The sequence below is a fragment of the Trichosurus vulpecula genome, chromosome 9 (genome assembly GCF_011100635.1).
Source record: "Trichosurus vulpecula isolate mTriVul1 chromosome 9, mTriVul1.pri, whole genome shotgun sequence".
In the NCBI taxonomy this organism is placed as follows: domain Eukaryota; kingdom Metazoa; phylum Chordata; class Mammalia; order Diprotodontia; family Phalangeridae; genus Trichosurus; species Trichosurus vulpecula.
In genome coordinates, this window is record NC_050581.1 from 145,429,800 (window position 1) to 145,454,151 (window position 24,352).

Genomic DNA, 24,352 nt, shown 5'->3' on the forward strand with positions numbered 1-24,352 from the left:
ATAAACCCCCCGCTGTCGTGGGCCATTGTCATCACATTGTCCGTGCCTGCCCTTAAGAAGCTTATGTTTTACTACATCCCCCAACAAGTAAATATAGGCTACAGACAAAATAAACGCAAAGAATCGTGTGACCAACAGGAGTGCTTTCCCTAACCAAAGGGTTTCATTTTTCCTCGAAGGAATTCATGTGCCAGAGGGAGAGCTCAGCTTGCTATGATGTCACTACCTAATGAAGAAAAATTAGAAATTTCCATCTAAAAGGATGTTCAGAAAAGGCAGGCTCAGGATGTGCAGCTTCCAACCAGTCCAGGCTAAATGCCACCCACTCCCTTGCAGATGCAATTCTAAAGTGAACTTTGCCTTTTGACCCATCCTTTCCAACTAATATTTTTACTCCAAATAACTGAGTGAGAGTAACCCAGTAACATGCCATCACATGTCCCAAACAAATTCTCCTTTTCATATTTCAGTTGGGAAATAACTTTTTTCTCACTCGGAACTCACTTTGTAAGCAGTCCCGTCTTTTGTCCAATGAAGAAAGCAACTGTATTATCTTAAGAGATCCCTGGATCCTGGAGTCCTCTGCCTAGTCACCTGGGCCCAGATTGCTTCACAGTCTCTTTCTGGGCCCATTCTGTTTTTACACTTAGTCCAAGCTGAGCTATTTTCTGTGTCCCTTCAGCTGCCCAAGGAAGCCAGTCTCTTCTGTACCCAGGCTCCTATTCAAATAATTTCTTCTCCTAGAATTCTCCTTCTACTAATGTCTATTAATAACCTCTTATAACTCCCTATTGCCCCCTCAATAAATTCAGCCTCCTTTGTATGGTCTTCAAAGGCCCTCCATGTTGAAATGGCATCTCGTCTTCCTAGTCTTATCTCCCACTATGCACCATCACACACACATACATGCATGCATACATTCTGAGCCCCAAACACTCCCCACAGTTTCCCCCGTCTGTATATTTATTCTAATTGTTAGAAACTTAAAAGCTGAATTCTCCCTCTCTATAACGGCCACCCATTGTTCCTAGTTTGGGACTCAGGGCCTAAGAAAAAAAACATACATACATTTATTAAGTGCCTACTATGTACCAGTACTTTGCTAAGCATTTTACAAATAAAATTCCTAACAACCTTCTGAGGCAGGGGCTGTTGTGATCTCCTTTTTACAGCTGAAGAAACTGAGGCAGAGATAGATTAAATGATGTGCCGTCACACAGCTAGTTAGTGTCTGAGACTGTATTTGAACTCATATCTTCTGACTCTGGGGCCAGGACTTCCTATCTACTGGTTCAGCTAGCTGTAAAACAAGTTTAGCCTTTTCACAAGACAACCATTAAAATACTTGAAGGTGTTATATTCTCACCACTCTCATCACAAATTTTTTCTCCAGGCTAAACCTCCTTTGTCCCTTTCACAGCACCTTATATGGCCTGGTCTTCAGCCCCCTCCTTCTGGTTGCTTGACTTTAAATAGACTCCAGTATGTCGATGTCTTTCCTAACAGGCGGCCCCTAGAACTGAAAATAATGCTGCAGACCCTTTCCTCATTTCTCTTCTTTCAGGCTAAAGTTTTCATGAACTTTCTTGGAGACTATATCACACTGTTGATCTACATGGAGTCTGCAGCCCACTAAAAACCCCAGATATTTCCTTAGGGCCAAGTCAACCCTATCCTGAATCTGTGAAGTTGATTATTGAAACCCAAGTGTAGGCCTTTATATTCATCACTACTAAATTATTCAATTTCCTCTTGTTACATTCGGCCCAGTGCTCTAGCTTGTCAAAGTCTTCCTGTATCCTGATTTTACCATCTAGTGCATTAACCATTCTCTTCTAGCTTTGCATCATCGGTGCATCTGTCTCTGGACTCTTAGCTTAGGGCATTTTCTGCTCTGCCATCCTGTTTCCCTACCCGCCTCCCCAAACAGCTAGATTGAAGTATTCAAGATCTGCTTGCAAGAGGAAGAACAAAGCCCTCCTCAATGTAAGGCCATCCGGTCTCTCTAACCTTATCTTATGCTACTCATCATATGTTCAATGCTTCAGCCTCTGTATCCACCCAACGCTCCTTGAACATTCCCACCTCTGCTACCCACCTTTATTCTAACTATTAGAAACAGTGATGATGGGGAAATCAAGAAGGGAGAGAGATTGCCATGGGGAAAATCTAGTCCCTGGTTTAGATATTTTGTTTTGTTTGGGGTAATCATGGGTATTCCGAATTGTGCTATCCTGTAGAAAGTTGGGAATATTAGAGAACATGAGAGAGGTGAATTCCAATGTGGCTCCTATCCACACAACATTCCCCAGCCTCGTGTGAGCAGATGAATCTCCCCACCCCCAGAGGAGTGAACACTTCCCCTCTGGGCCTGAGTCCCAGTCAGCGTTGTTCTCCTGTTTTCTTAGCCCCTTATCCCTTTGCCCATAGATGCTGCTTTTCCCTGCCAAAAATCTGGGGATAAAAGGTAGCTTCATTCAAACACATTTCAAAATGACGAGATCCTAATGAAAGACTAACTCCAACAAACCTACTCCATCCTTGTCACTGGAAATGCAAAAACTCAGAATGAAGTGTTCTACTCAGGAATGTGAAGCAGAAACAGAGGCGCTCACTTCAGAATTAGATCTATGCCAGTGAAGGTGAAAGGTCCTGGCGAAGTAAACCAATGTGTTCATTAGTGGGCTCAGAAATAAGCCTTTCGAACAAAGGCAGCAGCCGAGAGCCGGTTGAATTCTACAAGCAGGTGGCCCTAAACTCTCCCCCAGAAGGAGCCGAATGGCACCGAATGAAAAGAAGATCTCACATCCCAAGTGGGGTTTGATGATTTGCAAAGCATTTCCCTTGAAAAGAGCCCTGTAAGGCTGGTAGTGTATCAATATGCCCATTTAACAGATGGGGAAATTGAGGGCCAGAGAAGAGAAGTGGTTTATCCAGGGTCACACAAGCAGTAGGTGTTGGAGCCCCAGAGTGTTTTGACTCAAGGCCTAGAATTCTTTCCACGGTATCAAATTGCTTCTCCAAGGGAGTTGGACTAAGCCTCCTCAGAGACTACTTCCATTTCTTACAGAGGAGTAATTGTACCACTATCAATCGACCAATAAGCAAATCGACTCCATGCCAGGCAATGAAGATACAAAGATGAAAACGATCCAACCCCTGCCTTCAGGAAGCTTACTTTCTATAGAGAAAGACACAATATGTATCAAATGTTTTGGCCATAGTGCATCTTCAAGACCATTTACTAAGGTGTAGAGAGACTGCTGCCTTCATTAGTACGGGAAGTACACACATCGCCTAAATTATAGATCCTTGATTGTTGAAATAAGTGTGAGACTGCCATGGTAGGCACTGGGAGAGATACACAATTCAGAAGAGATGTAGCACCTGCCCTCGTGGAGGTCACCGTCTGATTTCTTTTCTTTCTCACTCCTTGAAGTCATCATTGGACCCCCTGAACTACTTGTGATGTGGTATTTTGGGAACAAGCCTCAGCATTGGGAGGCCTTGAGTTCAAACCCCAACTCAGCTACTTTCTTCCTGTGTGATCTGGAGTCATTTACTTCTTGTTTCTGGCCCTCAATTTCAGCCTCCCAGAAACAAGGAGTTTGAGCTGAAGTCCCTTCCAGCTCTAACCTTCTGTGATTCTAGGAGCATCTGCTAAAAAAACAGTGAAACTCGATGCCTCTGATTCTCCCAAAGACCCTGCAGGGAACAGAAAATGAGATCCCCTCCTTTCTCTTCAGCTTATTAAATCTGCCACCACTGCATCGTGTGTGATTCCCATCTTGCTGAAAGCCTCTTCTAACATAATTAATAAGTGTCTCTTAAGTGGGCTTTGTTTTAGAGCACTTAGTATTTGGCCATATGAGTTAATTGAGCAGTTGGTAGGGATGGAGAATTTCCCCTTTTGATCCCCACTCTAAATGTCAGGTTAGAATATCTCTCATTTCTTGCTGTGAATTTTGTCTAAAATGACGCTGAGATCATGTTGCACCCCATGACCCTTCAGAAATCATAGCCTCATGACATTGTGAACACTCATGAGTGATTTCACTTTCTACTTGAGAGGCTGAGTTTCCTTATTTGTCCAGATTCTGTTCCCTTATTATCTGACCTGAAAGCTCTGGAGGTCAGAAAGTACAGGACTCTCACTTGCATTGAGATCCCTCTTCAGGACTGCACAAGATTCCTCCCTCCTGCTTTTCTTTCTAAAGGTTTCTCAAGCCTCGTGTGAGTCCCAGTGAACATACAAGACCCAATAATCTGAAAGTAGCTAAAGAGAAGGTTCTGCCTTCCTAAAACTAGATTTCCCCAGTGAAATTTGAGGCCCAAGTTCCAATCAGTTCTGACCTCATCTGCGGTAGCTTTGCTTTCTTCAGTGGCCTTTCACCCTGAAGGAAAAATCCCTCTTGAAATAAAGAGGAAAAGAAGTATCCTTTCAGCTGAAATGAATAAACAGCCCTCTAAGGAGCTGATAATTGTGCTATTGATTTATTCTGTGTGGGCTGTTTGAATAAAGGTCAAAGAGCAGAGCCTTTAAAAATATTAATGAATTTTTTTATCCTGCAAAAGATCAAAAACTTGACTGTGACTTAAAGGGGTGAGAACTGAAATGGCCACCCAAGTAGATAAGATAAATCTGATTTTCTAGGTATCATTGATACTTGAGAGAAAAGAATTTGTGCTGGGAGGAGTAGTCCTTGTCTCATAGAAGCAGATCTAATGGAATGAGAGAAGGCCGAGAACTATTTGGAAATCTGAGAGTCCAACTGATAGTTAAAAAAAAAGAATTTGAGTTAGGGTTAAAGGAGAGAGAAACATGTGGAATATTGCCAGAGAAGTGTAAATACAGACCACCTGTCCAGATGGAAGGGATGGATGATTCTTCCATAATGCAGCTGACTAAATAGTCACAGGGGGAACATAAAGTAGTGATGGGAAGTTTCAGTGCTCCTGAACTCTGCTGGAAGTATCATTTGTTCAAAGCACTACATCTGATACTTGCCTTGCTCTCAGTTTTATCTTTCAGAAGGCAGTGGAAGCCATTGAAGCTGCATGGCTTAGAGAAAAGAGCACTGGTTTTGGAATTTTAAAAAAGCCACCTGTGTTAGCATCCTGTCTTCTTTGCCACCTGTATGAACCACTCCATCTCTGTAGGTCTCACTTTCCTCTTCTGTGAAAGAGGGGATGGCACTAAATGATTCTGATTTGGGGAATGATCCTATTCAGGGAAATGCCACTCGAATTGCTTCTGACCAGCCAGGATGAATAGATTGGGGATTTGGAAGTGACTGCCATCTTGGGATGGTTTGGAGTTGGCGTTAGAACCACTTTTATTGGAGGGTGACCTGTTTTGGGGCACAAGGAAGGGTGGTGACCCTTGCAGCCCCCACACATGGCTAGGGTAGAGGGGACCATACCAGAAAAGGTGAATGGAGCCATGGCTTGTGGGGACTGACTGAGAGACACTGAGGGCAAGGCAGATGCTGGCACAGCCTCTGGAGGTGTGAGGTGCAGCAGCGTTAATACTCTTGGAGCAAGCGTTAATACTCTGAGAAGGGATAGGCACTCAGGGGACCCTGGAACTGGGTTGAAGGCTGAGCCTAGGCCATGAAGACACTTGGACAGGGAAGGAGCAAGGGGACAGGCAGTGGTGCCATGGTCAAGGCCCAGCCCCAGGGGAGGCAGGCACTTTAGGAGTCCTGGGGATGGATGCCTCTTTGGTGCAAGAGTCCTTGGGCCATAGGCAGTTGGTGGGTACCAACCAGTCTCTGGCCAAGATCTGCATTAAATAGAAGTTACTACCCTCAATGTTGTCCCTCATCCTGCAACTCTGAAAGCAGGAACTTGTACTGCTGCTGTTGGATCTGGGCCAGCTTCTTCCAAATTTCTTCCAGCTCCCACTCCTTCTGAAGCATCTTGTCTTGGGCTGCAATTATCTGGGCAATGCCTCCAACCATCCTTTCCTTCACCACAATTGTCTCATTTTCTTGGTCTTCAAAGGCTGCAGGCTTCTGTGCTTACTGTGTGCCAGGTCCTGTGCTTTCCCTGTGTAAGGGACACCAAGAATGGCAAACAAAGTAAAACAAAAATCTAGCAACAACAACGGTCTCTGCCCTCAAGGACCTCACATTCTAAGGGGAGGACAACCTGTAAATAATTAGGCACATATAAGATAAATATAGAGTAGTTGGAAAATAACCTGGCTAATGCAGAAATATCTTTTATACGACTTCATATGTAAAATGGGTTTTGTATTTCTTGCCTTTTCTGGGTGGGGGATGAGTGGAGGGAAGGAGAGAATTTGAAACTGAAAGTAAAAATAAGATTTTAAAGGAAAAAAAACATGGAAGGTTTGGTACCTAGAGGGCTTGGAAAGACTTCCTATAGAAGGTGATATCTGAGCTGAGCTGTGAAGGAAATGAAGGATTCCATTAAGAATGCTGGAAATAGTTGGGGTATACCCTTGATTTTAGGAAGGCATATTTCCAAAAGGTCAAAGATAAAATGTGTATGATCCAACAGCCAGAGTCTTTTAGTGGGGATATGGCTCATACGGGAGAGTCCGAGCAGTGCAATTCTAGTCAGAAAGACAAAGAGAAGCATCTAAAAAAGTGAGTGTAGCTACACAGAGATGGTAGAGGTTAGGTTTTAAACAAATGTGCAACTATGAGGAAGGGAATATGTATATCCAAGGATAAACATAAGACCAATACTAGCCTGAAGGAATGTCAGAAAGGTTAAAACCCATAATGAGCTGAAGCTCCCTACTAGTTCTAATAACAACAGAAAGGGTGATTTTCTTTTTAACTGTGTGTAGCTAAAAGGTTGATAAAGGTGTAGGACTACTCCTCAGGGAATATGTCACTAGAAGGTGACAGAAGGATAAACTAACCAACTCCTATTTTGCTTTTTAACTCCCTAGCAAGGAGAAAGGTCTTTGTTGAGCAAACAAAGGAGAAAATTGATCAAGATAAGTCAGGAGATTGCAAGAGAGCACCTAGTCATCAATCAATGAGCAAACTTTTATTAAGCTCCTACTGTGTTGGTCAATAGGAAATTTATTAAGTGTTTATTATATGCCAGGCACTGTGCTATTTGCTGGAGATTTAAGGAAAGGCAAAAACATGGCCCTTGACCTAGAGGAACTCACATTCTAGTTGGAGAGAGAACATGATATATACAGTGTAAGTGGGAAGTTATGTCAGAAGGAAAAAGGAACTAGGAGAGCTTGTGGGAGTTGGGAGGAGAACACCTGGAAAATCCTCCTACAGAAGGTAAGATTTAAGCTGAATCTTGGAGGAAGCCCGCAAAGACAGGAGGTGAAGGTAAAGAGAGAAAGCATGTCCAAAGTAAGTCCAAAGATGGGAGCTGTTATATGAGAGGAACGTAGAGTACATGGGGACATGAAGGAGGGTAGTGGCTATGTGAGTGGAGTGAAAAAGGGATGTTATCAAGGTAGAAATGACAAGATTTGTCCTGGGCCTCCGTTTTCTGATTGGCAAAGTGAAGGGGTTCAACTAGATCACAGAACTTAGAGCTGGAAGTGACCTCACAGACCGTCTAATCCTACCCCCACCCCACCTTCGACATTTTAAAGACAAAGAAACAAAGCCCCAGAAAGGGTAAGTTACCTGACCACTGGTAGTTAATAACAGAAACAAGATATGAACCTAGACCAGAGAACTCTGTCTAATATCCTTTCTATCACGCTGAATCCTCAATACAAAGTCATCCAGAATTCACTCATAGGCAATACATCTGGTCTGTTTTTTCAGGCAAGTTTCTTTGCTTCTTATGCTGGCTAATTGTACCATCCAGGACCAGAGCACACTTAGGGAAGTCAGCCATAATGACAGTGTCATTCTTGGTTATCCTCTGTCTTCAGAATCTTTCCTTTCTCCCCATCTTTCCCTCATCCATCTTCCCTTTGGGAGTATCCAGTTAGGACTTCTCTTGCTCAAGGAATTAATTAATGAGATCCCACCAAGAATTGGGAGCTGCTCTGGCCCCTACATCCTTTGGTCCAGATTATCAAGCCTTATGTAGCTGAACTGTAACTTAATGTCAGAGGCAGTCCAAATGATGATTTAGAGGAGAAGGAGGAAGAAAGAAAGGTGATGTTTCATTCTGCAGCAGATCTGTCTTTATTCCTTGTACTTTCATTCATTCATCGAATCCGTCAATCAAGAAATATTTATTGAGTACCTACTGTGTGCTAGACACTTTGCTAAAACTTATATGGTTCTATTTTCATTAAATATGTATTAAAACTACAAAATGGTACCACCAATTGTCATATCAGCACACCTGCCAAAAGTGTAAAACCATATGATGAGTGCAAATTAGTCTCAGTGTGAAATGCCTAGTTGAATTCATCAAGAATTCCACTTCAGGCATGAGGTAGCTTCAGGTGGAAAGTAGCGCAGTGAGAAGCAAAACATGGGAGCTATAGTTTCACTTCACTGCCATCCTTTTTGAAAGTTGGTGTGGTGTAATGGATAGGGTCTCAGGGACCCTCACTGAGGGTCCAGTCACAAGGGCTGCCTGTGTAACATAGAAAAGCCACATCATATCTTAGTGCCCCAGACTCTAAAATGAAGATGATTTGCCAATCTATATTAATGGAACGAGTTTCGTTATCATGAGTTCTCTGTACCACTATAATCACAAGTCCAGACAAAAACTTAAATGCAGATTTAAATTTAAATGCAGATTTCCCTTCATCTCTTAAATATCCAAAACCTCCCTTCCCCTTTCTGTCTTATGCTCATTCAGGGTTTCATCATTCTTTATAATATCTCTTATTTTATCATCATTTTCATCTTTCAAAGAAGGCCCTATATAACATAATTCTGGATGCCTAGTGCTGAGAACACTTCTTTCCCATCATTTTTTGCTTTGTAAGGGATGGGGCAAATAGAGGGAAGAGTATAAGAGAATAAAATGGGAGAAAATACACAATTAACCATCATGAACTCACTCATAACAGAAAAGAGGATTATGTTCATAAGAAACATATTTGAAATGTAAAAATTCACAGAGTTCAAATAAAGGGCTAGAGCAAAATCTATTACGTTTTAGCTAAAGTAAAAAAGAATAGCAAACATAATCTCACACAAGGTAACAGCAAAACTAGACTCGATTAAAAAAGATAAATAGAGAAACTACATTATGCTTAAAAGCACCACAGACTATAAAATAATATCAGTGCTTAATATATATGCATTAACCGATGCAGAATAAAGTGACTAGAAGCAGGAAACAATTCATACAACAGCAGCATTGAAAAGACAACTTTGGAAGACTCAAAAATGCTCACCAGTAACAGACTCAAGGTGCAGAATGAAACACACATTTTTGAACATGATTAATGTGGGAATTTGTTTTACTTGACTATAACATTTTACTGCAAGTTTTGTTTTTATTTTTTAATGAAGGTTGGAAGGTTAGACAGAGGCAAGGAATAGCATTCTCCTTACCCCCAATCCCCTCAAAAAAGAGAAGAGAATGGAAAGAAGAAATCACAGACAAGCAAGACAGCTTTGCAAATTACATATTGAATTAATCATGTACTTAAAAAGAAAAGCAAGCTCTCTATAATAGAGATTCACAGTTTCATGTGCAATCTTGTCCTTCTGTTCTACAACGTATATGGAAATGCTTATTTAAATTGGTATTTGTTAAGTTCAGAGTAAAAATAAATAAAATTTTTCAAAAGAAAGTTATTTGTTGGTACTCAGACTTTGAGGCTGACTGAGAGGGTAGGACCAACAAAATTTGGTTTAAGTCTAAGACCTGTGATAGTGCTAAATTAGTAGTCACTTAAAACAACGTACAGAAGGTTTCCTATTGCCCCTGTAGAACTAATGTTACCTTTAGTGGGAAGAGCACTGGTTCCAGTGTCAAAGACCCAGGTTCAAGTCGTGGCTCAGTCACTTACTAACTATGTGCCCTTATACAAGTAATATTCCCCTCTCTAGATTTTAGTCCCCTTATCTATAAAATGAGGCTGTTTGACTCCGTAATCTCTAAGGTTCTGTCTAGTTTTTAATCCTATGATCCTAAAGTCTGTCTCTACCATGGTCTATTAAGCTTGTGGCTTTGGACAAATCATTTCTCTTTCTGGGTCTCAGTTTCTTTATCTGTAAAATGGTGAAATTGGACTGAATTATCTGTGAAATATCTTCTAGCTCTTAACATTTATGAATTATATGAGTTAGATTTAGTTTATATGATAAAAAAACAACACAACAAAGTGACATACATAGTCATTGTAGCGATTGTGAGAGAATGAGGATGTTTCCTCTTCTACCTTCTAGCTCGTCCTTCCAGAGCAGGGGTTCTTGTATCATGGACCTACCTAGCAGTCTGGTGAGCATTGTTTTTAAAGGCATAAAATCAAATGCATAGCATTATAGTGGAAATGGAATATATTGAAATATTGGAGAGGACAGGAGTGTTTATATAGACTCCACATTGAGAACCCCTGGGCTAGAAATATTTTTTAACCCTTCATGTGGTTTATTTATTTTTCTGCAAATAATGATAAAAGTGATTCCTCCCTCCAGGGGTATCGTGTGGCTTAGTTAATAACCCTCTAGGATCTCTGAATGAATGATTTTGAAGAAAGGGATGATTTCTCCCAGATGTTGCCCCTGTTCACCAAAACCTCTCCTTCCATTCGCATATTCCAGTTTTCAAACCATCCTATCAACTGGCTTTCTCCAGTGGCACCGGGAGGCAGCCTCAGCCTCCTTGTTTCTATAGCAACTAATGTACTTCAAAGCAGGGAGAGTAGAGGGAAAAGAGGGAGATGACAAAGAGGAAAAGAAACAGCACAAATATGTGACATTAAGAAAAAAAATAAGAAACCTCCGAGTAGGACAGAGGGTGGCCTAGTTTTATGCCCACTTCTTTGGGAAGACTTCCCTCCAACACACTCGCCTTTTTTAAAAAAAACATATATATATATATATATATATATATACATATATACATATATATATATACACACACACACACACATATATATGTACATATAGCATCATCTAAAGCTTCCTAGTGAGCAGGCAGAACTGAGTCCTCTCCTGGTGAGAGGTTAATGTTGTAACAGGACTGTTGGGAATAAGGAAAGGGGAATATTCAAGGTAATTCTAAGCATTATGGCTATTATCTTATCATCATCATTATCATCAGTCTTCTACTTCAAAAGAGTTGTCACTTCATCTCCCCACCATGTGCTTCACCCTTGGCTGTGTCTGGATAATTCACCCCTTAGTGACCAATCCCTTTGGCAATGAACCTTCTTGAGTTGATTCCTGATTCTTATTCTGATCCTCAGATCACATACCCACCATCGATTACTCAGTTATTACTCAAAGTCTTTTCAGCTTGATAAGGACCTGTCAGACTTGTGTTTCTTTGGTAGAACTTTTCAGGTGACCTGGAGTCACAACCGTGCCACAATGTGTTGGAAAGCTGGCACATAAGTGGGAGACCTTGATATTATTATTATATTGTACTATGCTTGTGATTTCACTGGGATAGAGAGTTCCTGGGGAGGTCCTCCTTCTACCAATGCAGACTGACACTTTCTCTACAATTTCTTGTCCTACTGAGTTACCTAGGACACTGAGGGTCCAGTCACAAAGCCAGTAGGTGTTAGAGGTGGGATTTGAACAAAAGTCTTCCTGACTCCAAGGCCACCTCTTTGTCTGCTATGCTGTGTTAATTATAATAATAATAATAATAATAATAAACAACCACATTCTGGTGTCTTGCTTTGGTATGCTGAATTCTGTGCTACTCTGGAAAGACACTGAATGTGAGCCTGATAATAAACTTGATGCCCATTTCCTGAGGACCACATTGGCTAAGCTCAGAGAGGCCCATTATCAGGTTGTGCACAGAGTGATGAAATCTTTAGCCACAACTCTCTAAGACCAGTGTCTCTGAAAGGCAGCGTTAGACTGTTGAAAGAGCACTAGTTGGGGCAGCTAAGTGGTGCAGTGTAAGGGGTGCCCGCCCTGGAGTTAGGAGGACTTGAGTTCAAATCCAGCCTTAGACACTTACTAGCTGTGTGATCCTGGGCAAGTTACTTAACCCTGATTGCCTCCAATAAAAGGAAGGAAGGAAGGAAAGAGGGAGGGAGGGAAGGAGGAAGGAAGGAAGGAAGGAAGGAAGGAAGGAAGGAAGAAAGGAAGGAAGGAAGGAAGGAAGGGAGGGAGGGAGAAGGAAGGAAGGAAGGAAGGAAGGAAGGAAGGAAGGAAGGAAGGAAGGAAGGAAGGAAGGAAAAAAAGAAGATTTGGGAATTGGAGGACCCAGGTTCAAATCCTACCTCTTTCACCTGTTACTTGTGTGGCCTTGGACAAGTTGCCTCACCTTTCTAGACTTCATTTCTTCATCTGTAGATGAAGTATACAGAGTGCTAGCCTGGAGATAGGAAGACTTGAGTTCAAATATAACCTCAGACACTATCTAGCTATGTGATCCTGCGCAAGTCACTTAATTTCTGTCTCAGTTTCCTCAAATGTAAAATAAGCATCATAATAGCACCTACTTCCTAAGGTCGTTGTCAAGATTAAATGAGATAATATTTGTAAAGTATCTGGCATATAGTTAGACACTTAATAAGTGCTTCCTTCCTTCCTCTCTTCTTTCCTTCCTTCCTTCCTTCCTTCCTCTCTTCTTTCCTTCCTTCCTTCCTTCTTTCTTTCCTTCCTTCCTTCATTCCTTCTTTCCTCCCTTCCTTCGTTCCTTCCTCCCTTCCTTCCTTTCCTCCTTCCTTCCCTCCTTCGTTCCTTCCTTCCTTTCCTCCTTCCTTCCCTTCTTCCTTCCTTCCTTCTTTCCTCTCTTCTTTCCTTCCTTCCTTCCTTCTTTCTTTCCTTCCTTCCTTCATTCCTTCTTTCCTTCCTTCCTTCGTTCCTTCCTCCCTTCCTTCCTTTCCTCCTTCCTTCCCTCCTTCGTTCCTTCCTTCCTTTCCTCCTTCCTTCCCTTCTTCCTTCCTTCCTTCTTTCCTCTCTTCTTTCCTCTCTTCCTTCCTTCCCTCCTTCCTTCCTTCCTTCCCTCCTTCCTTCCTTCTTTCCTTCCTTCCTTTTTTCTTTCCTTCCTTCCTTGTTTCTTTCCTTCCTTCCTTCCTCTCTTCTTTCCTTCCTTCCTTCCTTCTTTCTTTCCTTCCTTCCTTCCCTCCTTCCTTCCTTCCTTCCTTCCTTCCTCTCTTCCTTCCCTAGATCTAAGATCCTATAACCACCTCCTAAGGCCTAGAGAGTTTTTCACCTGCATTGGTGGAAGTGGTATGTACATCTACAGAATCACAAATTCTTAATGTATTAAGATAGGCTTGCTTTGTTCACTGTTTACGTTGTATCAGCACGCAAAAGAACTATTTTCAAGAACTTCTTCTTTGCTTCCTCCTTTGTTATTATTCAACTGTCATTATTCAATGAGGAAACCATCAGAGAACCAAATTCCTACCACGGTCAACATAAGGGCTGCTATGCTTTCCACAAAGTTTTGTGGGACTAACTTGTGTTCCATTTTATTCCTTTTCCGTTTAGTTGGCCATGGACAGAGCGAAGGTGAGAGGATGATCGTGTCTGATTTCCATGTTTTCGTCAGGGATGTGCTCCAGCATGTGGATCTCATGCAAAAAGATCACCCTGGGCTTCCCATCTTCCTTCTGGGGCATTCCATGGTAAGCAGTCTCTGATATGGTGATGATGACGATGATGACAGTGATGATGATGACAATGATGACGATGATGGATGGATGGAATAATATAGAGCCCTTTAGGGTTCACAAAGTGCTTTGTATCTGTTATTTCACAATTTGTAATAGCTACCCTTTTCCTCCAGCAGAGCATAAGGATTAGGGAAAGATTAGAGATAGGGATTAAGATGTTGAACATGCAGTCAGGGGACCTGAGTCCAAATTCTTTGTAAGTAGGAGAAAGTCAATTAAGCTCCATAGAAGGCAGTTTCCTCACCTATAAGATAAGGAACTAGATGGCCTCTCTGCCTCCTCTCGGCTCTAAATCTATAATTTGGTGCTCCTAGGAGCCTCTAGACTCCAGTAGCCTCGAGTGGGGAAACAAAATGGATGAGGGAATGGAGTAGAAAGGGAGGGGGCCTTGCCTCCTTGCCCAAAATTCTCTCCTCCTGGCTTGTACAGTTCTCTTTGTATCCTGAGTATTTTGTGTTCCCAGAGAGTTTAATGCTTGTAAGTCAGTGCCAGATTCACAGCCCTGGAGACCAGAGTCCTGGCTATGGAAGGAGGAGAGGATTTTAATGTCTGGCTTATTTATCTTGAGCGAAGAAACTGCAGACGAGGTTGCCAGCAAATATTCACTGAGGTGGGAGGATTTGGTTGTTTGGGGATGATCAGATCATTTTTTTAAAAACAGTTTTGGTTCTATCAAGTCACCAGGGCTCTCAAGTAGCAATCAGATAATACTTTCTGATCACAGCAGACCAGAAAGGAAAAGTATCTTGATTATAAAGAGAGGATTAACTGTGGCAATTGTTTTTAATCTGGCCATTGTGGAGTTGCCCAGTGGAAGTGGGAACTAGAAATAAAGGGACCATTTGTAGGAACTTTTCAGAGTTGATCCAAGGAGACCTTTGGACCAGTAGAAAGCCCTTGACACGCTATAAATGTACATTACACTTTAAAATCCTGTGCCAATTACCAACTGCCTGCCCCTTGGAATCCTCTTTCTATTTCATCAGACAAACTGGGCACTGGTCCTTTAGTAGCAGGAAATTCACCAAGTGTTTTCCTTGGGAACTAAGCTTCTGTGATCTTTACCAAGCAAGCGATGTAAGCACCACCCTTTTCTGATCTGATTACTAAAAATCTCACACCGCCCTGACTGGGTCCATGCCAGCTTTGGGCTAGAAATGAAGTGTAAATGTGTTATTGTTTAACTTGTAGCCCACAAGCAAGAATTTTATTTATATCTCTGAAATGTTTGCTCTTGGAAAACCCAGAGAAAAACGTTTGTAATGAAATAATCATAGTCCTAGTTTATCCAACATTCCACAGCTTCCAGTCGAAGGTAACGTCCTTGGTTCAGTGCTCTTGGCAAACACTGTAATTCAGGTTAGAGGTGTCATGAACGTTTACCCCTTTGAAATATCGCCTGTTGCCTAAAAGAGATGAGCAGCTCATGATGTCTGATAACTTCTCCTTGCAGGGAGGAGCCATTGCCATCCTGACTGCTTCCGAGAGACCAAATTCTTTTTCTGGCATGGTGTTAATATCACCTTTGGTGGTCGCCAGCCCAGAATCGGCAACAACTTTCAAGGTAAAAGAACATTTGGTTCAGTAAAACATGACTTTGGTGCAGGTTCATGGAGTGATCCAAAAATAGCTTTGTAGTCCGCATTTGCTTTGATTTTATACGTAGCTATATATTTATACAGTATCAATCGCTGCTACTACGATGCTGGGTGATCTAAGGCAAAATACGTTTTCAAAGACTAAAGAAAAATTGTTTTCTGATGCCTGGTCTTTTTAAGGAGAAAAGCACTATGCTAGATCACTTATTATATTAACTGTTACTAACAAGTTAAGTGCAAACACCAAACTCTTTATTTAGGAAGGAAGAAGGAAATAAACATTTATCAAGTGCCTACTATGTGCCAGGCATTGTGTTACGTGCTTAATACGTTTTTATCTCATTTGGTTCTCACACCAACAATGGAAGGCAGGTGCTACTCTCATTTCCGTTTTGCAGTTGAAGAATTAAGGCAGACAGAATTTCAGTGAGTTGCCCAGGGTCATGTAACTAATAGGTGTCTGAAGTCACATTTGAACACAGGTCTTCCTGACTCCAGATTCAGCATCCTATCCAGTATGCCTCCTAGCCACTTCAATTTAGCGTGTGTAGTGAGAGGCAAGTGAGTCATAGTGGATAAACAGCTGCTGACCTTGGGTCTGGAACGCCTGGCTTCAAGACACGCCTCTGATGTAGACCAGTTATGTGACCATGGAAAAGTCACTACTTAACCTTCCAGCACCCTGGCACACAGAAAGCACTTAATAAATGCTTTATCTACGTATCTAAGACTATATGTCCTGGAGCAATCACCAATCTCACCAAGAGTTCTTAAACCATTGAAATTACAGATCTAGTCATATAAAGATATGCACGTTTACACATACATAGATATATACATATATCTGGGCTAAGGATGAAGAAGTAAAGGATTTCTACAAAGAACTGAATGAGACTTTCCAAACTAAAAAAATATGAATTGTGATACTCCATAACTTCAACGCAAGCAGGAAAATGTAAAGATGGAGAGAAAGCATGATTTAGGGAAATAAAAGAATTAGAGCGACTAAAGGCATATAGACTATATAGAAGCTTTATTCCTTTGTTATTCACTTTGAGGATACACTCCAGGTCATCTGACCATCGCCCACCTCACTCTGCTTTTCAGTTTCTTTTTACATGTTGTCTCTCACATTAGACTCCTTGAGGGTAGGGACTGTCTTTTACCTTTCTTTGTCTCCCTAATATTTAGTACTATGCAGGGCACATAGTAAGTGCTTAATTAATGTTTATTAACTGACTGTCAGAAAAGAATTGGTAGGCTCTGAGCATGGAGCACACCAAATAATATCGCGAAAAATGAAATAATTTCTTTCTAACAGACAGGAAAGGATTTATTATTGATGTGGTAATGATGCCTGAATTAGTTATCTGTATATGGTCAGATCACCAAATTGTCAGGGCAAAAATCAGAATTAGTCAAAATCGATTCAATTCAATTCAGTAAAGATTTATTAAACACCTATTAGGTGCTGGCCATGGCAGCTAGATGGCCCAGTGGATTGAACGCTGGGTCTACAGTCAGAAAGACCTGAGTTCAAATCTGGCCTCAGACATTCACTATGTAACCCTGAGCAAGTCACTTAAACTCTGTTTGCCTTAATCCGGGAAAAGGAAATGGCAAACCACTCCACTATCTTTGCCAAGAAAACCCATGGACATATGGTCAAGAAGAGTTAGACATGACTAAAGGACTGAGCAACACAACATGTCAGGCACTGTGCTAAGCCTTGAGGAAAGAAAAGGAGGCAAAAGGTAGTCCTTGCCCTCAAGGAGTTAACAATCAAGAAGAAATAATAATAACAATGGAGAAAAGATGTGGCATATAACTGGAAACAACTTAATCCTGAACTATTTGAATAAGTAATTGGCCATGAAAAATTGGGAAATGGACAAGAAAAATAGTATTGACACTGATAAGGTCAATACTTCTACACAAGCTTAACTGTTGTAAATCTGTTGTCACTTCATGAAGACCAGAAATGCTCAGGAAGTGCCTTAATCAACAAACATTTGACTTGCCTAGGAAGTGGACAAAGGTGACTGCCAAAGGCAGTACCATTTTAGAATGTAAATTTATTTTTTAAAAAATTTGTGAAGAATGATAATAGACAGTTATAATTTGTATTATCTCCCTAAGTAGTGAAGGATAGTTACTAAAATCAGTCAGTAAACATTATTAAGTGCCTACCATGTGCCGGGCATTCTACTGAGTGTTAGAGATACAAAGAAAGGCAAAAGACTGGCCCTGCCCCTCTGGAGCTTACATTCAATTTAAAGAAAGCTTATCAGGAGATCAAAGTAAACAAAGTCATCCCAAAGGCATTTAAAAATGAAGTGGAATTCTACAAATAGAAGAAAAATGGAAAAGGTCTGTCAAGATCTATGGGACAAACTGTTTTCACCATTAAGGATAATCAAGTTTCTGCCCCAATATCACAGTTCCAGATTTGCTTGTTGGGGAGGTGGAAATGGGACTGAGGAGAATAAAGGTGGGGAAAGTGGTTCTATTGGATCAAGTATCCAATATGGAGGAGATCTATGATGGAGAAGACACAATTGTGAGATCACTGAGGGACTGATATGCCAGGGGAAGATAACTAAAAAGCATAAAAAATTTTCAGCCCTTGTTAATACCAAAAAAGATAATAGAGAAAATAGCAACAACTACCAACCAGTACACCTACAGAAATCATTCAAAAGAGTTTGTCCTATCTACAAAAGGAACTCCAAGTGGATGAAGACTGTCTGTTGTCCAAATGTGGGAGAAACAATCTACTCTGAAGACTGCAGGCCGTGGCGTATTTCATTCATTAATTATATATAGCTTTATCAGAGAATCCAATGCAGACTTCAAGTCTGGTCTAGACAACAAGAATCTCTTAATAAGTGGAGCAAAACAAGACTTTTTGTAATCTTGGGTTGAGAAGAATCAGGGAATGGGAGGGAAAGAATCAAATGATGGAAGGTGTGGTATAGGGTGACTATCAAGAAATTAGGGAGATTAATCAACCTATAAAATAATAATCTATAAACTGTTCACAAAATTAATAGATAACATTCAAAGAGGAACCATGGAGAATTAGCAAGGTCCTCCAGAGTTTTCTGAGAAAGGTAAAAAAAATCACAGACAACAGATAATCAAAAATTATATCAGGAAATAGAACAATTCCTTACTTTTCCTAGAGGCATTAAGAGTTTGCTTAGTTTCTTCAGATTAGCGAGGCCGAGTCTAACCATAGGCCTTAACCTCTCTAGAAGCACAGCAGAATAAGACAGGTCTCAGGTCCTGACTCCACACAGTAAGTCAATAAGCATTTATTAAGTGCCCTACTATGTGCCAGGCACTGGGGGTACAAAGAAAGACAAAAGGTATTCCCTGGTTTCAAGAAGCTCACCATCTAAGGCAGGAGACAACATATGAACAGTTACATACAAACAAACTACACACAGGATAAATTGGAGGTAATTAACAGAGGGAGATTGGAAAGCCATTACTTGTTGGGACACTGGGACAGACGGGCAATGAGTTGGATCCAAAGCTGAAGTGGAAGAGAACAGGCTGGCTCCCCTTTGGGAAACGGCAAAGCTTCTTGAATGACTCCAAGCTTCCCATAGAAGCAAAGGCCCATCTTGTAAATACCACATTCTACCACTTCTAGTACATGACAGTAAGACACAGGACATGGTAGACTCCAAAGAATTAAAAATGATTATTGAATAGATGGCAATATATAAGGAAGTTCATGGGACACGTGAGGAGGCTACATCATGTAACCAGTGAAGAATCTCAAAGAAGATGACTGAAAGATGTCAACAGCAAGATATATGATAGAAACTAAAGTTAGGCTGGTCTTGTGGCCAAGGCAAGAGATGAAGAGTGCACAGCTCCTATTGCACTGGCATCCTCACAATGTCAGAAGTAAGCAAGGAAGACCTCTAGCACATTAGGTAGACCCCCATGACAAACTTATGGGAGGACCCGACCAAGAGTCACACACAAAATGTGCAGGTGTGGATGGCTATATGTATCATTGGAGGGAACTCCTAAACTGATATGATTGGCAATCCTTTTGAGTATTACAGTTTAGCCTAGGAGCTATATGTCACACTAGATACTATTCAGCATAGCTGGAGAAAATATAACTGGTTTGAGTATAAGTTATCCATATTCCCTATGGAAGGCAACTTATTTGGGCCCCTAAATTGGAACTATGGGATGCTACATGGGATCCTACTGCAATTGTGAAAGGACATATGAAAACTCCAAAGGAGATAAGGAGCACAGAGTTGGGTTGGCCCGGCCCAAAAGCAGGCATCAGCTGCCACCAGTGGCTTTGCAGAAATGGCACAGGAGGTCTCCTTGCCTTTGAGGACATCAATAGATTTAGGACCTTCTCAATGTTGGTATTCCTTCCAGTGATATAAATTGCCTGCTCGTGGGCACACTAAGAATTTCATGTTTGAGATATTTTAGATGTGTTAACACTTTCAAAAGAACAAGTATTGCACTGGAGCCTCAGGGTCCGTGCAGTGGGATCTGATCACACATGAAAGAAGGTTATAATAAGGTCACAATGCTTGTAGTCATCAGCAAAGCCCAAAGGCAAACCTGCCTTATATTGAGTTCTGTGCTAAAGTAATTAGTGTTAGAATGAGACCCTGGCATATAGGGTATCAATTATATGCTGTAAAATCTTGATTTTCCAGTTCAAGAGAAAGGGACTGGCAAAAAAAATGGACACGGTCCAGATTATCTCACACTTTTATCAAAGACCAAAAAGAATAGTCATGTTATCTGAAGGAATATTTCCTATTAATTTTGTGCCATTTTAAAAGAACCACTAATGACTTACAAAAATCATACTTTGTATTAGTACTAGGTTAAAAATGTTGATACGTGGAGCATTGATGGGATTTTGTGTGGCCTTGGGCCAGTCACTCCCCCTCTCTAGGTCTCGGTTTCCTATATATAAAATGAGAGAGAATAACTAGCTGTTCTCTAAGCTCCCTTCCAGCTCTAGTCTGCCATGGCTCCATCAAGTCCTTCCTCAGTTTCTCATAGATGCTGTTATAGGTAATGAAATTTGAAGACAGTGTGGAGTAGTGAACACAGTGCTTGAAGTACTCTTGAAGTCAAGGCAATCTGGGATCAGGTCCTTCAGATGTTTCTCAGCTGTTCGATCCTTGACAAGGCACTTAAACCTAAAACTTGGTTTCTTCCCCTGTTAAATAGGAGTAATTACGGTACCTCCCTCACAGGGTTTCTGTGAGTATAAAATGAGATATGTTTGTAAAGCTCTTATATAGTGATACATACACACAAAAATATGCTAACCTATTATTATTAATCATGACAATGATGATGGTGGTGATGATGATGAAAAAAGTAGCATGGCATGATATAGAAAGAGAAGGACCTGGGTTCAAAACCAGCTTCTGAAGTGTGGCCCTGGGAATCCATCACTGGGAGCTTCCCATACGGGTGAAGTTAGAAAGATGATAAACATGTTAACAACAACAACAATAATAAACATTTATGTAATGCTTTTATCAAAATGAAAATTTGTGTATGCCCAAAGAAAATCCAAGAGGTCCAAAAGATATCATTTTTATCTTAAAAATCTAGTGGTTCTTGTAGGTACTTTTTATTTCTTTTTTTTCCCTAGGATTTTATTTTTTTTTATTTAAATTTATTTATTTAACATATTTAGTTTTCAGCATTGATTTTCACAAGAGTTTGAATTACAAATTTTCTCCCCATTTCTACCCTCCCCCCCACTCCAAGATGGTGTATATTCTGCTTGCCCTGTTCCCCAGTCAGCCCTCCCTTCTGTCACCCCACTCCCCTCCCATCCCCTTTTCCCGTCCTTTCTTGTAGGGCAAGATAAATTTCTACGCCCCATTGCCTGTGTATCTTATTTTCTAGTTGCATGCAAAAACTTTTTTTTTTGTTTTTGAACATCTGTTTTTAAAACTTTGAGTTCCAGATTCTCTCCCCTCTTCCCTTCCCACCCACCCTCCCTAAGAAGTCAAGCAATTCAACATAGGCCACATGAGTATCATTATGTATAACCCTTCCACAATACTCATGTTGTGAAAGACTATATTTTGCTCCTTCCCAACCCATCCCCCTTTATTGAATTTTCTTCCTTGACCCTATCCCCTTTCGAAAGTGTTTGTTTTTGACTACCTCCACCCTCATCAGCCCTCCCCTCCATCATCCCCCCCCTTTTTTTTATCTTCTTCCCTCTTCTTTCCTGTGGGGTAAGATTCCCAATTGGGTATGTATGGTATTCCCTCCTTAGGCCAAATCTGATGAGAGCGAGGTTCACTCATTCCCCCCTCACCCACCCTCTCCCCTCCTCCCACAGAACTGCTTCCTCTTGCCACCTTTATGCAAGATAATCCACCCCATTCTATCTCTCCCTATCTCCCTCTCTCAGCATGTTCCTCTCTCATCCCTTAATTTGATTTTCTTTTAGATATCTTTCCTTCATTTTCAACTCACCCTGTGTCTGCTCTCTCTCTCTCTCTCTCTCTCTCTCTCTCTCTCTCTCTATATATATATATATATATATATATATATACACATAGATATATACATACATACACATTCACTTATATATATATATAAACATATATATATATATGCATATTCCCTTCAGCTACCCTAATACTGAGGTCTCATGAATCATACATGTCATCTTTCCATGTAGGAATGTAAACAAAACAGTTCACCTTTAGTAAGTCCTTGCAATTTCTTTTTCTTGTTCTTTTTCTTGATTACCTTTTCATGCTTCTCTTGATTCTTGTGTTTGAAAGTCAAATTTTCTATTCAGCTCTGGTCTTTTCACTGAGAAAGCTTAAAAGTCCTCTATTTTATTGAAAATCCATATTTTGCCTTGGAGCATGATACTCAGTTTTGCTGGGTAGGTGATTCTAGGTTTTAATCCTAGCTCCATTGACCTCCGGAATATCGTATTCCAAGCCCTTCAATCTCTTAATGTAGAGGCTGCCAGACCTTGGGTTATTCTGATTGTGTTTCCACAATACTCAAATTGTTTCTTTCTGGCTGCTTTCAATATTTTCTCCTTGATCTGGGAGCTTTGGAATTTGGTGACAATATTCCTAGGAGATTTCTTTTTGGGATCTATTTGAGGAGGCGATCGATGGATTCTTTCAATTTCTATTTTGCCCTGTGGCTCTAGAATATCAGGGCAGTTCTCCTTGATAATTTCTTGAAAGATGATATCTAGGCTCTTTTTTTGATCATGGCTTTCAGGTAGTCCAATAATTTTTAAATTATCTCTCCTGGATCTATATTCCAGGTCAGTGGTTTTTCCAATGAGATATTTCACATTGTCTTCCATTTTTTCATTCCTTTGGTTCTCTTTTATAATATCTTGATTTCTCATAAAGTCACTAGCTTCCACTTGCTCCAATCTAATTTTTAAAGTAGTATTTTCTTCAGTGGTCTTTTGGACCTCCTTTTCAATTTGGCTAATTCTGCCTTTCAAGGCATTCTTCTCCTCATTGGCTTTTTGGAGCTCTTTTGCCATTTGAGTTAGTCTGTTTTTTAAGGTGTTGTTTTCTTCAGTGTATTTTTCAGTATTTTTTTGGGTCTCCTTTAACAAATCATTGACTTGTTTTTCATGGTTTTCTTGCATCCTTCTCATTTCTCTTCCCAATTTTTCCTCTACTTCTCTAACTTGCTTTTCCAAATCCTTTTTGGGCTCTTCCATGGCCTGACACCAGTTCACGTTTTTCTTGGAGGTTTCTGTTGCAGGCTCTTTGACTTTGTTAACTTCTTCTGTCTGTATGTTTTGGTCTTCTTTGTCACCAAAGAAAGAATCCAAAGTCTGAGACTGAATCTGGGTGTGTTTTCACTGCCTGGCCATATTCCCAGCCAACTAACTTGACCCTTGAGTTTTTCGTCAGGGTATGACTGCTTGTAGACTAGAGAGTTCTATGTTCCACGTTTGGGGGGGGGGTGCCGGCTCTGCCACACCAGCACTCCTCCTTCTTCAAGAACCCCCAACCTGGACTGGACTTAGATCTTCGGCAGGCTGTGCACTCCTGCTCTGATCCGCCACTTAATTCCTCCCACCAGGTGGGCCTGGGGCCAGAAGCAACAGCCCCACCTCCGCTGCCCCCGGGGCTGGTAGCCGAACCATGAACTCCTTCCACTCCCGCAGCTTTTCCCACTAACCTTCTCCACAGTCTTTGGTGTTTGTGGGTTGAGAAGTCTGGTAACTGCTGCAGCTCACTGATTCAGGGTGCTAGGGCCCCCTCTGCCTGGCTCCTGGTCTGGTTGGTCCATGCCGGTCAGGCTGGGCTCTGCTCCACTCCGTTCCCAGCTCCCAGCTCCCACCTCCCAGCTCCGTGTGGGATAGACCTCACCCAGAGACCATCCAGGTTGTCCTGGGCTGGAGCCCTGCTTTGCTCTGCTGTTTTGTGGGTTCTGCCGTTCTAGAATTGGTTCAGAGCCATTTTTTATAGGTTTTTGGAAGGACTCGGCAGGGAGGTCACGCTAGTCCCTGCTTTCCAGCTGCCATCTTCAGTACTTTTTATTTCTTAAATGTCATTGTTTTCTCGGAAGCCTGCAATGGTACCCCTTGCCTACTGAACAAAGCCCGGAATCCTTAGCTAGGAGTTCAGGGGACTTTATGATCCAATATACGATTCGAGTTTTATTCTCCACAGCTGTATTTAGTAGTCTTTTGTAAGGATAGGGTGGGTTCAAAACCACCCCATCCCATTTTAGCCTTAATACCTCAGCTAAGTAAGAACTTAGATCAGTCAATCAATTGACTGGTCTTTAGCCTAAGGGCAAAAATGTCCTTCAAACAAGAAATATATTTTGTATAGTCCAAGGAAACTTGGCCATCCTCCGGGAGTCATATATAAGTTACAAAACTAGCTGGAACTAGATTCATTCAAAAGGTTGGAGTAAGCATGATGTTCAGCCAAACCTCTTGAGAAAGAATTGCTTGGGGGTGGGGAAG

General features: G+C 41.2%; 1 protein-coding gene across 3 annotated transcripts in view; it reads left to right on the plus strand.

Moving 5' to 3' along the window:
- The window catches only part of MGLL (monoglyceride lipase), a 165,178-nt gene that overhangs the window by 107,354 nt on the left and 33,472 nt on the right, over nucleotides 1–24,352 (plus strand). For all 3 annotated transcript variants that reach the window (XM_036737425.1, XM_036737424.1, XM_036737426.1), the window contains exons 4-5: nucleotides 13,563–13,699; nucleotides 15,201–15,311. In XM_036737425.1, coding sequence (XP_036593320.1) covers nucleotides 13,563–13,699; nucleotides 15,201–15,311 — 248 coding nt within the window. The remainder of the gene's footprint in view (nucleotides 1–13,562; nucleotides 13,700–15,200; nucleotides 15,312–24,352) is intronic.